We start from the raw sequence: 13488 nt of genomic DNA, 5'->3' as shown, positions 1-13488 counted from the left end.
CCCCCCCGGGCGCCGCTCCATCCCCTTTTCCCGCCGCTCCTCGCGCTCCCGGAGCCGCCTCAGTGCGGGCGGCGCGGGCGGACCCGCTGGATCATGGCTGAGGTGGGTCCCTGCGCCCCTGCCCCTTCACTGCCACCCTCCCGCCCGCCTGCCGGGTGGTCTTGGCCAAATCGCCGCCCGTAGTCGCTCGGGGTTGGTCGTCTGGCGGGACGGGTGGCCAGGCCCTGCCGTACAGGTGAGGGTCTGGGGCTTTCTGGGGCCCTGGCCTTTCCCTTCCTTTCACGGCCCTCCTGTTCCTTGTTTCCTTTCAGCAGCGGCAGGATAAGGCGGCGCTGATAAGCGAGACCCGGCGGCGTTTCGAGGCGGAGTACCTGCCAGGTGAGCTGGGAGAGGTGGGGGCGGGCTCTGAGGCATGTCCACTGTCGCTTTTCCTCTCGTGGCGTCAGGTATTCCACTTTCCCAGGTCTGGGAGCGGCTGTTCCTTTCCACAGAATCGACTGGGTCCGAAAAGGCCTCCGAGATTATCGAGGCCAACCTGTTGGAACACCTGTCAGCCAGACCACAGCACTGAGTGCCACATCCTTAAACACCTCTAGGGACGGTGACTCTGCCACCTCCCTGGGCAGCCCATTCAAATATCTAATCACTCTTTGTGTTAAGAATTTCTTCCTAATGTCAAATCTGAACTTCCCTTGTGCACTTAGGGTGTCTGAAGCCACGTACGATGCCCAGCAGGTTTCTATGCTGGCTCTCACTGCTTTGTCTGCTGGGTCGCTGTCTTGGGCTGCAGGATGTGTTGGGGCAAAGTGCTCAGTCATTTTCTCCTGCAGTTGTGTTTGGTTGGCTGGAGATCGTGGCTGGGACATTTCTGTGCTTGGTGTTCTTCCGACATAAAACATGTCAGGGAAGGGGGGCATTCTGACCTCTCCGAGTTTGTCAAAGGAAGTGTTGTTTTTCTGGAGTAACTTGCACTTGAAATTCATGTAGGCCATAATTAAGATCATGCTGCATGTCCAACTTGGTTCTTAAGTGCAGGTGCATTTAAATTTGTAAATGAAGGCCACGAGATGCTGGGGATGCCCCAGGGAAGAGGGACGATTGGGGTAAGCCTTGAGTAGTTTCCTTTTATTTAAGGTTGATTTGCATTGCTTATGATGGAAGAATATAGAATATGCTAATAACTGCAGTAAACATTATGTTTCATTGTCACTGTCTAGAGACTTTCTACTAAAAAATGCAAATTTTTAATGCAAATACAGTAAAACTCCACTAGTTGTGTTGCCTGCATCTCCTTTAATATGAGACATAGTTCTGCAAACAAATGGCTTCCTTTGATGTTTCTGATCAGAATTATTGAAGTTGCCTAGCTGTCCATCACTTTTATGGAAGAGTTACATGCTTCTTGATTGTAGTGGGCTGGAACATGCTTTTGGAAAACTTTGAAGGTCTTGAAGGTGGTACAACTTTGTCTCAGTGTTACTCTGCTAACTTTCATAAAGGAGACTGGCCTTGGTTAGAGATGACCTTTATTTCTGCTGACAAAATTCATTAGAAAGTCTTGAAGTAGAGAGAGCTTATTTTACCATTTCATATTTCTAAGTAAATAAAGATATCTATGTAAAGCTTAGGCTTGAATGAGTGGAGGCTCATCTTAAATTCTAAATTTTTCTGCTGCTTAATGTTTTCAATTAGTGTATACTTTCCTATGGTAGGTGGTCCCACTTGATTTATATTCTATTATCCCAGAGTCAGACTCATAAATAGTCATTTCAGAAAGCCTAGGACTGCTATGGGACAGTGGTTGTGGAAAAGGGGTATTACTCTTACAATTGATTTACCACTTAATATCTTGAAATTCCACAAGTTTCTCTACTTGTAACAATGTCTGTGTTGGATGGTTGATACAGCCATTAAAATAATTGAATACTGTTGCAAGGTAAACTGTAATCCTATTTGCAGTGTTTTGAACGCTTTTTCTCAGTAAGCCCATTTTTGGATCATGGTTTCAGGCTCTTGGCCCTTTCAAGAAAATAGGATTAAGACTTTTTTGAGTTTGTGTTCTTAAGACTCTGCCACATATTTAGGAATGCCACAAGCAAGCTAATGTTCTCATGACCACAATCAAGAGTGAAAAACACAGGATTTTAATTTTGTATTGGCCTATCAACCTTTTCTGTGTGTGTGTTCTAAAGCATCTTCTTTTATGCTTCTTAATCAAAGGAATGTACGGCTACATATATGCAGAAACCCTCAAACCTGTGACTGGGGTATAAAGGTACAAATGATTGCTTCAGGAATTTTAGTCTGCTTTCAAACTAAGGACTACACTGAGAACCTGATCCTTCCTGTAAAGTTTAGTATAGTCATAGGATTATGGGCCTCTACAGAGCAAACTTTATTTCATTTAGAGGTGAACTGCAGATGTTGGAGAAAAGTTTTCATGCAGGTTTTTTTTTTTTTTTTCTGGAACTGTCACTGTTTTGTTTTCCCTCTGAGGAAAACAATTTAACTAATTATTCTAGAAACACAGTGATTCTGATCATCAAAGATGAAATGGTTCTTCCATATTCTGTAACTCATAGTTACTGGATTCTCTCCATGCAGGAGACACCTCATGCAGGAAGACTTGGTAATGGTCAAAAATGCTTTGATGGCCTTACAGTAAAGTTTACTTTTGTTATGAAATAGAACCTTAGAGAGTCTTTTAAATTCTGCTTTTTAATTGAAATTATTTATTGGCAGAATACAATTTTTAGATTAAAGTAGGATCTACAAAAATATAATATATAGCTGATTCAGAAAAGTCCAATATTCCAACATATTTTATAATTATTATTATTGTAATATGCTGTGGTCCTGATAATTTTCAAGGTTGGGTGGTAAAAGTTCTGTTCAACAATTGAAAGCATCATAAACCTGGTTTTTTGAATTATACAGCTGTTTCATGTATGTGACCAAATCAGAAAATGATTTTGGTAGTAAGATGTAGTGTGAAAGTTTCAGAGAACCTTACTGGCTCATTTTCCCAAAGTTTGCAAGAGAACTTTCTTGCTGGAGTTGTTCAGCTAATTTGGCCATTGAAGTGTTCTAGAAGGAAAGTTTGGGCCCTGTTGGATCTTATCTGCAAAGCAGTATTTATTATTAACTGAAATCTTGTGGTGTTTTTTTTCTCTTCAGTTAACTTTCTAGCTTGGTTTCAAAGACAGTTTCAGTTCTTGTGAGGAATGTAAGTCCCAATAATGAAACCCTTGTATTTAAAAGGTTTATTTCCAGTAGTGGTCCTGTCAGTCAAATAGACTGGCAAACGCTGTCTGATGTGGTAGGCAGACAGCACTTTGTCTTCACTGGTTTTGGGCCTAATTTTTGTTTTGTCTGTTTGGATTCTTTGTGAGAGTTGGTGATGTAAATGATTTTACTGGTGAAAGGAACAATGAAAACAAAAGGGTTTGTTTTCTAGCACTGACTGGCAGTAACAATGTTTTCTAGCAAACAAGCATGTATTTTTCTATAGTGAATTTCTATTCCTTAGAGGATTTCTATAGCTTTTTTTTTTTTTTTTTTTTTTTTTTCTCTGAACTATTATTTTCTATTTTAATATTACAGTGGAAATTATTTACAATCAAATCTGGTTAGATTTTTTCAGTGAAGTAGTTCTCTTCACGTTTCCTTTTATATATTAACTGTTTCTAACTGCCTGTTATTTCCTGGCCCTCCCCATTTACACACCTTTCCTTTCTCCTTTAGGCAAATCTTAATTTAAAAAGAAATATTTTGAAAGAGATATTTCCCATCCTTCCAATATAAAGGATTAAATTTCGCCATGACCAGTAATTAAGCCAGTAGCAAAGGTGTTTTGTTAATCATATGGGCTGATTGCAAATAATTTTTTAGACACATGAGGCACCCTTAAAAATCAGTGATAAGACTATTGTAGAAGATTTTTAAAGTAATGTTCTGCATACCTGCATATGTCTTATGCTCTGAAAAGTCCTGTTTTCCCTGATTCTTGGCTTTCAGGCTGAGACTGGTAAAAGGATAAGAAGGGAAACATACTTTCAAAGAAAGCTCTGTAGCATTAATGATTGAGCTTTTTATTGAAAATAGTCTATATTGTCACTAATACTGTTTAGCTTTGCTAAAAGTTTGTTTCTCTCACTTTGTGGAGGCAGATATTTTGTCTATTGCTGCTTAAGGTTATTGAATTCCTTTTTGGATGGAAATAGTGTTTGGTTTTTTTCTTCATCCCTGTCCCTTTTATGGCTACTTACCTTCTTAAATTGTTTCTAGTCTTGCTGATTTTCTCATCAACTGAAGGCATATACCTGAATTGTTACAGTACTTAACTTAATGTTTGGCATCAACAGCCAATTAAAATGGGTTTGCTCTTTGCAGCCAAAGTCAGAGAAATGATTGTGACCATTTTAGACCAAGAATTCTTGGCTGGAATAGCTTTAAGACAGTAGTTAAATTGAGTTTCTTTGTGTGATGTAACACTTGCCATACTTTTCTAAGTTGCTTTTTTTCTCTACTTTGTACAATGAAGTTTGTTTTGTTTTTTTCTCTATTAAAAGACATGCAGCTGCAGACAAAGCTGTCCCTACTTAGTTTTATTATGGCTTGTTCTGTAACACTACTTTTCTAGATAAGAGTTTTTCCTAAAGAAGGGGTCATTTGGGGTTTTAATTCTGAACTTCTCTGGATTAATTTAGTGTGTGACTTAGATGTGCTGCCTGGTTTTGAGTCTTGCAGTTATTCTTCTATATTCCTGCTGAATACTCTCAAATTTGTATTTTTCCTAAAGCATGAACACTAGAAGAAAACACAGCAGCACAGCACTACAGCACTGTTCTCCTGGTAATCATGGAATGGATCAGGTTGGAAGGGACCATAGTGGCTTGTCTGGTCCAGCCTGTTCAGACAGGGTCATCCCGGAGAACAGGGCACAGGTTTGCATCTAGGCAGTCCTTGGATGACTCCACACCCACTCTGGGCAATCTGCTGCAGGGCTTGGTCACACACAGTGGAGAAGTTTTTCCTCATAGTCAGGAGGAACAGGGCATCAGTCTTTGCCATTGCCTCTTGCCCTGTTGCTGGGCACCACTGGGAAGAGCCTGGGCCTGTCCTCTGACACCTCCTTGCAGGTACTGTCAGACATTGATGAGGTCTGCTCGGTCATCTCTTCTCTGGGCTGAACAGGCCCAGCTCTCTCAGCCTGTTCTCATAAGAGAGGTGCTCCAGTCTGTTAATCATCTTTGCAGCCTTCCACTGAACCTGCTCCAGGCAGCTCCTGGCATGGTAATTAGATGGCATTGGAAAAGAGTGACGTAAAAAGAAGGAGTTTTACCATTTGTGCCTCAGAAGTTAATGAAATCTTCTTGTGAAAGTATTGCAGTGAAATTTGTGTGCATTTAGTTTTGCGTAATTCTGCAGTTGTTTTCAGAGCTGTTTTCTGGTGTTATAGAAGATCCTTTATGTTGAAACATAGTAATTAATTGATATACTTCCACTGGAAGCTTCTCAGCTTGAAGGAGACAACTTTTAAAAGGACAGAGTGAATGTGCAAAAAAAAAAGAAGGCAAGTAACATGAGAAGTTGATGTTCAAACTGATTTTAGATTTTGTCTTCTTCCAGTCTTTTCTCTTGACCTCAAATGCTCAATGAGAAAATGAAAGTGACTTTAACCAACTATTTTCAAAATGAGGTTAAATCGCTGGTCAGTTTTTCTCACTCAAATTTTGCTGGAGAACTTTCAGCTAAAGGAATAAAGAGGGCTAATAAGGGTCACATCTCCTTGCTACTGTCACTCCCTTATGTGTAATTTATAATTTGGTAGATTATGCTTTTTCTTTCTTTCTTTTTTGGATCTGAGTCTTTGTTTCTGCAGTTTCCTGGGTCAATGGAAAACTATTGCAGCATCCTAGTTTTTCCTCTTCCATGGGCTGTGGAACTATTATATGATACAGAAAGGTTTGAGTGTCTTGGACTGAGGGAACAATCAGGTTTCCAAGCCTCTGGATTATCAGATGTTAGGCAAAAGTCTGGCACTGCTGCTACACATACAGCTTTTAGTAGCTCTATCTGACCAGAAATAGCTGGTAATGCTGTTCCTTGTGTTACCTTTGGGGTGAGAGATGGTGTTCCAAATACCTTACAAAATTCTGTTCATTATGGACTTAATTACAGAGATGTTTGTCTTCCTGAGCCAAGGGTGACTAAACTTAGTGTCTCAGTGTCCTAGTGCTAGTCCTGTGAAGAAGCAAACACCTAATTTACCTTTGAGAAAAGCATCAATATATGCTTACAAGTATCTAAATGTGTAGGCTTGGAGATTGTCTGATAACTTCAGTTATAGTTCCATCTGAATTTCCATATGGCTGTTTCTTTTTTGGCCTCTTAGTTAGTTGTTGTGTAGGATGTATTTAAATTGTATTGAGAATCCCAAAGGTCTTATTTTCTTTCAACTAATTCTCATTTAACTCCAGAAGTTTCTAATAACAGTAATCTAGTAACTGCACTTAGGTGTTCCATGAGTGATTTAAAATTAGAAACATTCTTATTATTTCACAGCATATTTTGAAAACAAGTTTCCAGATGTCTGTAGAATTATGCGACATGTACAGATTTCAAGAGGAATTCCTCCTCTGACCTGACACATTTTCAGTCACTGGGTTCTCGGAAGGACTCCATCAGTTTTATATCACTCTGCTTTTTGTGTGTGACATAAAACACCTTTCTTTTGGATTCACATTCTCATTCTAAATGTTACTTAATTTGTAGCAAGAATTGGATCAGTTAAGTAGAAGTCATACAGCATTCAGTACTCAGTACTTTTGTTCTGTCAATCTTAAGCTGCAAGTGCTTGTAGATGCAGAACTTTACTAGTTGTTTCCCTGGTTTTAGGGTGTATTATAGCACATATATGTAAGTTCAGATTACATGTGCCTTACTGAGAATTTAGTTACAGAAGAGAGGGAAAGATACCTTTTGAACTACCCTTAACTCTGAACGTAGCTTGCTTTCCATTGATGTTGGCAGTTTGGATTGCACATTCTTTCTGTTTCTCTTTCACTTGAATTTTCTAAAAGTACTCACAAAGGTAAATGTCTATGTTTTTAAAAATATTCTTCAAGTCCAGAATTTAGGGAGACTTGCAAGTGGCTGAGAAATGTGTTCTGAGGTTTGTTCCATGTAATGGTATGACAGTTTGATACAAGGTGCACAGTTCTCTGGTTTTTACAGCTATGCTCTCACACAGATACTGAAAGCAAAGAGAGCCTCAAAAAGTGGTGTGAAATGTTATCCTGTTAGTTTTTACCTGGTGGTGGGTTTTCTCTTTAATTACACAGTACCCTAATCCCTTATTTATATAAGATACACATGGGACTGATCTCAGCAAAGTACTGGAAGCCAGTGTGTGTTAGAGATTATTAGACCAAGGTGAAGTGGTTAATTTGAAACTAAGTACTGTTAGCTTTTCTCAGACAAAACTTCCTACATCACTGGGGAACTACTAATTTCAGATGAGCAGTTGAGGGTACAAAATTTCACACCCAGGATTTTTGCAATTCATCTGTGGTTCCTCTAGAGCCACAGAGAAGTCAAACATTTCAGTCTGGTGCTAGTCATCACTTCACTGGGCTTAGTCAGAATATAGGAAATTAGCTGTCCAGTGCAAGTATGGAAATGATGTGAAAAGGAACTGAAAAATATTTTAGTGGATTAGAGGCTTTTGGGCAGAGAAGAAAGTATGGAACTAAGATTAAGGGAAGTGGGATTAAATTCTAGAGTTGTCTAAGGAACAAAGTAAAGTAGTGGAATGGGATCAATGGAAGGAGAAATTTGAAGCCTAATGAAGAGGGGAATATGGTAGATGATGTATTTGAGAAGCAGTCAGATGTGAAGAAATGCACTGGGGAGTGCAACTATAATTTAGTGAATGAACACATTTAAATTTATACATTCTTATAGTTACCTTGACTAATTTCTAACAGGAAACAATATAAATTGAAAGACAAGTAAAGTAGATCATATTTTTGTATGCCAGTAAAACAACAAATATTAGCAGAATTTAATGGTGCCTTTTTCTCAACTCTGTCTTCAGAGTTGTCTGACTGAAATAAACATTCCTGAACCATCTTGTCACAGTTCTAGATGGTTCTGAAAGCAGTTTATTGCTATTGATAGAGGAATAGTCTTTCCAGTATGTGAAAATTAAATCTCTTCTATTTACAGTATTTATTTTTACCATGGTAATCATGAATTTAAGTGAATAGCTTAAGAATTTAGGATTTTTTAGTAGTTAGCAGAGATGTGTGTCAGTGTTTGTTGCTTTCAGAAGCCTGTTTCTGTTATGGGCTCAATTTTCATTCTATTTTTTGCCAGTTTCTCAGACAGGGGATCATTGATCTAAAAAGTGAGCTTTTGTTTAAGCATATCTACTGTAGAAATAGGTCCACTTAGCATTTATGTTTTACTTTCCTGTTTAAAACTAAAAATCCCAGAGCAGTAACAAGTCTTGTTTCATCTGAAGTACTTCCATGATCATGTAAGCCTGTTATCATGTTGCTAATCTGATACAAGAAAATACAAGAAGCCTTGAGGGCTTTTGTGCTACTTTAGAGTTGCATGTAGTTTTTATTGGGTAGGGTAACAATTTATAAAAAGTGTAAACTGTAATTTTCTTTAAAGAAAACAATACTGTTTAATGCAATTATGTATAGTGTGTGCACAAAACTACAAATTTCATATTTGTTAGACATTTTAAGTCTAACGTGCTTATACCTATAAGTTTGGGAAATCAAAGATATGCTTGTGATGTTTCATATATACATTCATCAATAGACAGATTCTAATACTATGTACTAATTCATGTTAATTACAGAAAACTGGTTTTAGGAAAATTACACCTGTCCCAAATCCACCTTGTTTTTTGTTTGCATAAGGATCACAGGAAATATTTTTCTAGTGAGAGTAGTCCTGTTGTGTCCCTAAATATCATTGCAGTAGATAGATAGTTTTCATTAATTTTTCATGCTGTGCTTTGTTTGCTTAACTTTGAAACTGTAAGAGAAATCCTTTGTACCAAGTGGATGCTTAGAGACCTACACTTGACAAATCTCTTCACATTTTTGTAGCAAATGCTATAGGCACTAACTTATTTATTTTCTAGATAAATCAGATAAATATGATTCTAGAGATGTGGAAAGACTTCAGCAAGATGATAAATGGGTTGAAAACTACTTGATTTGGCGTCATGATGTTGTGGATGACACTTTAAAGATGATTGATGAAAGCTTTCAGTGGAGGAAAGAATACACGGTTAATGGTAAGCCATGTTATACAGTGGTTTTGAAGGTGTGTGTTGCTTTCCTATTGAACTACCAGTGACCTCTATATGTAGTTTCAATAAGGACCTCTTAAAGGTTTGCAAGTATCATGGAAAGCTGAGCAAGAACTTTCAAAGAAGAGAAAAGGTATTGCTTTTTATGTTGACCAGTAGTGTCTCTGTTTCGTTGTGGTTCCATATGTCTGTTGAAAGGGAGTTTAAGAGGAAGGAAAGAAAGCAGTCAGCTATCTGTTGTTTTGTCTCTTTATATCATAGAATCGAAAAAACCAGGCAAATAACAAAAAGCCCCACAACAAACAGGTCTCTCTTGCTCATTGTAATAGCATTAGTCTGGTACATCAAATTAGAGATCTTATTTTTGTGCTGTGAAAATACTTTGAAGGTTAACTTTATCTGCAGGACTTCACATTGAATTAAACAATAGAGCATGGTGGGGGAATCTTAAAATATGAAAAAAATAAACATTTGCAGCATTTTCTTATGTAGATTTTTCTTTAATTAGGTTTAGTTCTTAAATAGACCCTACTCATTAGCATGAGAAAAAGATAGTAAAGATTTGAAAATATCTCAATGTTTGCGTTATTTAATGTTTAATAAATGCCTTGGAAAGTTGCTTATAAAGATGGTTTGGGGTTTTTGGGTTTTTTTTGGTTATACTTTTTAATTTTTAGTGACTTCTGTTAAGTTACAATGTGATTATTAATATGATTACTGAAATAATATTTCATTTGGTTTTGCAGACTTGTCAGAATCTGTCCTTCCAAAATGGTTATTTGAAATTGGTGCTCTCTTTCTGCATGGATATGATAAAGAGGGTTATAAGTTATGTAAGTTACACAGAATAGACTATTTTCAGTCTTTCATCATTATTTTGTTTCCAGCATTTTATCATCTTGAAAAATAAGCATTTTAAGAACAGACATAGGTATACATTGGCTACTGTTTTTACTTAAAAGGTGATTGGGTAATTAAGTTTTTATTTATCATAGAGTCCACTGAGTTGGAGGGGACCCAGCAGGATGGAGTCCAACTCCTGATCCTGCACAGGACAGCTTCAGATCACACCATGGGCCTGACTCTCAGATCTCTTGGTGATGTGATCACTGTCTTAAACAAGAATATAATAGTTTAATGTATGTTCTGTGTTTGAATAGGGGTTTCTCTTTACCTTGAAATACAGTCTTGCTATATTTAGAAACATTTGTTTCTTTACATGAAACAAGTGACCTTTTTTTTTTAGTTTTGCAATTGGAAGTAAAAGACATGGAGAAAAGATTGGGTTCTTACTACAACTTTCCAAGTTTCAGGGAGAAGAATATTGAGCATATCCAAAGTTATTTTCAGGCTTGTCAAACTTGGATACTGTAAAGGCAATAAAAGTGGAAGCTACTCTTCACATTACTACCCTGAGTATTTCTTTTCTCACTTACTGTACAGTCAGTGACTTTCAGACATTTTTATAAAGTCTTTTACTTTGAATTATGCCTGTGGGGTTTTTTGGGTTTTTTTATGGAAAAACAAGTCTCTGTAAGAATTTATTTTTTTTTTCCCCAGAAGAAAATATACTAGGCTTTCATTTATACAGTGTTGCTCACCTCCTGGAATTTTTCATTTTATTTTCAAAAGATCTGTTGCTTTTTATATAATTCTTAATGTGTGTATAAATAGTTTTTCAAAACACATCAACTGCAGTGCTGTAGGAAACCTAAGCAGAAAAGGAAACATTAATTTTACAGCAATACTTAGAATATGTAGAGAACATAATATTGTCTGAAGACCATGTGATTTAATTTTAAATTATGAAATGCTAATCTAGGTGAGTAGCCTTAAATACACAAAAAGTGGCTTTCCACTTGAATGTTTCTTCTGGGGTGTAATTCTTTAGATTTTCAATTTTTAAAAAGTTACAGTAAAAAAATGAGGTAGAAAAGTGTGTTATGTGAAGAGGTGTGCAGTTGTTTTTGTGGTTGTTCAGTGGTCACAAAATGAGAACAAATGTAAGATACAAACTCAAAGGTGTTAATACATTTCAGTGCATCCTCTATAGTTATTTTTATGATGCTTTCTGTTAGCTTGGGTCATTGTTTTGACTTTTGTCTGTGTTTTTTTCCCAAGTTTGGTTCAAAGTGAAGCATCATACAAGAGATCCTAAACAGCAACTTGACAAAAAGAAACTGGTTGCTTTTTGGTTGGAACATTATGCCAAGAGAGATCATGGGAAGCCCTTGACAGTAGTGTTTGACATGGCTGAAACTGGAATCAGTCACATAGTAAGTATTTTTACTGTCTTGTTTTGATTGCTTTTAGAATTTTGCCCGTGTTCCCAGAAAAAAGGAAATCACTCTACAGTCCTTGGCACATAAAAAACTTAACAGTCATTCAGATCAGTGATATGATAGAGCTTTTTCCCATGACATGAGCAGTTTCCAAAACCTTTTGTTACATATTAAACTTTGTCTTCTGCAACATGGTGAAAACTTGCTTTTTAGTTTGGTGGCTGAGCTGGTTTAGATTGCAAGGTTGAGATCTTGCCTATCAGGACATATATATTGATTTAATGTAACAACTAAAAATATCACCAGTTAAAAAATGTATTTGTATAGAATAATTATATTTTTCTTACTGAGTGCCATGCTGTCCTGTTATTACAGGAATGGCTGAAACTTGTATCTTTGTTCTTCTTTGTCTGGTGGTGGTGGTACAACAAGAATTAATGTAAGCAAAAAAACCCCACCCCTAAACCCAACTCCCAAAGCTTGTTTATATCTAACACAGGCAAGATTATTAATGTTGCACTGGGACCTTGCAGCTGTGCAGTACAGGACCACCAGCTTATGAGGAGGTAATTTGACAAATAAATACAGTGTGATTCTGTTTTGCAAGGTTGGTGCTCTTAACTGTACAGTAACAGAGCTATCTGTTCATGCTCCTAAAATAATACTGGAACCTCAGTTTTATATAGCAGGAGTAAAGGATTGTAATGATTTCCTTGATGTGAAAGGCTGATTTGATTCAGGATTTATGGATTGTATTCTGAAGCAGCTTTTTTCCTCTTGTGTCTTTGAGACTCAGAGACGAAATCGCAGCAAGTGCTGTCTGTAACTGTCCCATTGTACAGTCTTGCTCTGTAGTTAGTATATTTATCACAGAACAGGAATATTTTTGATGGCTGTTTGTAGCCTTGTGGAGTAATTGATAAATCTATCCTAAAAGAAAAAGAACTTGGATCTCTGAGTTCTTTTCCGGAGCATGCTTCATTTGTTTGTTCTGTTGCTATGGACATCTACTATATCACTTTTATCACTGGTATGCAGGAAATAATTCTGATGGATCATGGCTTGGTGCACCAGTCCAGGTAACTAGAATAGATGCAGTTATGGAATAGTCTGTGAAATCTGCACTTCTGATTCCAGACTTTCATCAAAATGATGGATCTATCCTTCTCCTGTCTGGTAGTGCTTCTTTTGGATAGGCAGCAGAATAGAGAGCAGCATCTTGATTAATGGAGATTCTAATCATTATAATCTATCACTGTTTGTGCTGTTAAATGAAAGATCTTGCATTTGGTGCAAGCAACAGACAGTTGAAATAAATTTCTATTAGAATTAGAGGCCACCTTCTGCCTGTGAAGATGTCAAGCTTTCAGTTGGTTTCTAGTTGCTGAAGCCACTTAAAAAGCTTTCAGGTTGTGGGTAGTTCTCTTATACAGTGTTATTTTTTTTGCTTTTGTTACTCCATCCACAAATATTTTGGTAGTGTGTTTGCATCTAGAAGCCCCTTCCCCAGTGTTACTGTTACGGTAGGCTTTGGATCCATAGCCAGAAACTCTGAAAGTTGTAGTAGTAGTTAAAAGGACTGGGGAAAGAACTCACGGCAGGCTTCCCACCTGAGTACCTTATTGTGGTGAGGTATCTCTTACTTTATTTCTATACTTGTTCCATAAAAAGCCTTCCTTGCCCTTTACTGTGTAGCCAGTTCCATTATACCTGGATTTTGCAAAGGAGACTGACTGTACTATTTCTGTATAGTTGTTCATTGGATAGAGGCATCTGGAAAATGGGTGGTATAGAAGCAGCTCTTTTGTGTGCTGTCTCTGCCCACATTTTCTCTGCATGCCACCAACTAATACTAAACTCAACAAT

The 13488-nt window shown here is 37.4% G+C and overlaps 1 protein-coding gene across 2 annotated transcripts in view; it reads left to right on the top strand.

Moving 5' to 3' along the window:
• The first annotated feature begins 7 nt into the window (after positions 1-7).
• The window catches only part of MOSPD2 (motile sperm domain containing 2), a 32772-nt gene continuing 19291 nt past the window's right edge, over positions 8-13488 (top strand). The window contains exons 1-5 of one of the 2 annotated variants that reach the window (XM_015643360.2): positions 8-102; positions 312-378; positions 9170-9325; positions 10087-10173; positions 11462-11616. In XM_015643360.2, the coding sequence (XP_015498846.1) occupies positions 94-102; positions 312-378; positions 9170-9325; positions 10087-10173; positions 11462-11616 (474 nt within the window). In that variant the 5' untranslated portion in view covers positions 8-93. The remainder of the gene's footprint in view (positions 103-311; positions 379-9169; positions 9326-10086; positions 10174-11461; positions 11617-13488) is intronic. The other variant, XM_015643369.3, reaches the window with a different exon arrangement.

This window comes from Parus major, chromosome 1 (assembly GCF_001522545.3).
Source record: "Parus major isolate Abel chromosome 1, Parus_major1.1, whole genome shotgun sequence".
NCBI lineage: Eukaryota > Metazoa > Chordata > Aves > Passeriformes > Paridae > Parus > Parus major.
Note: the sequence above shows the minus strand (reverse complement) of the source record. Positions and strands in the feature narration are given on the sequence as shown.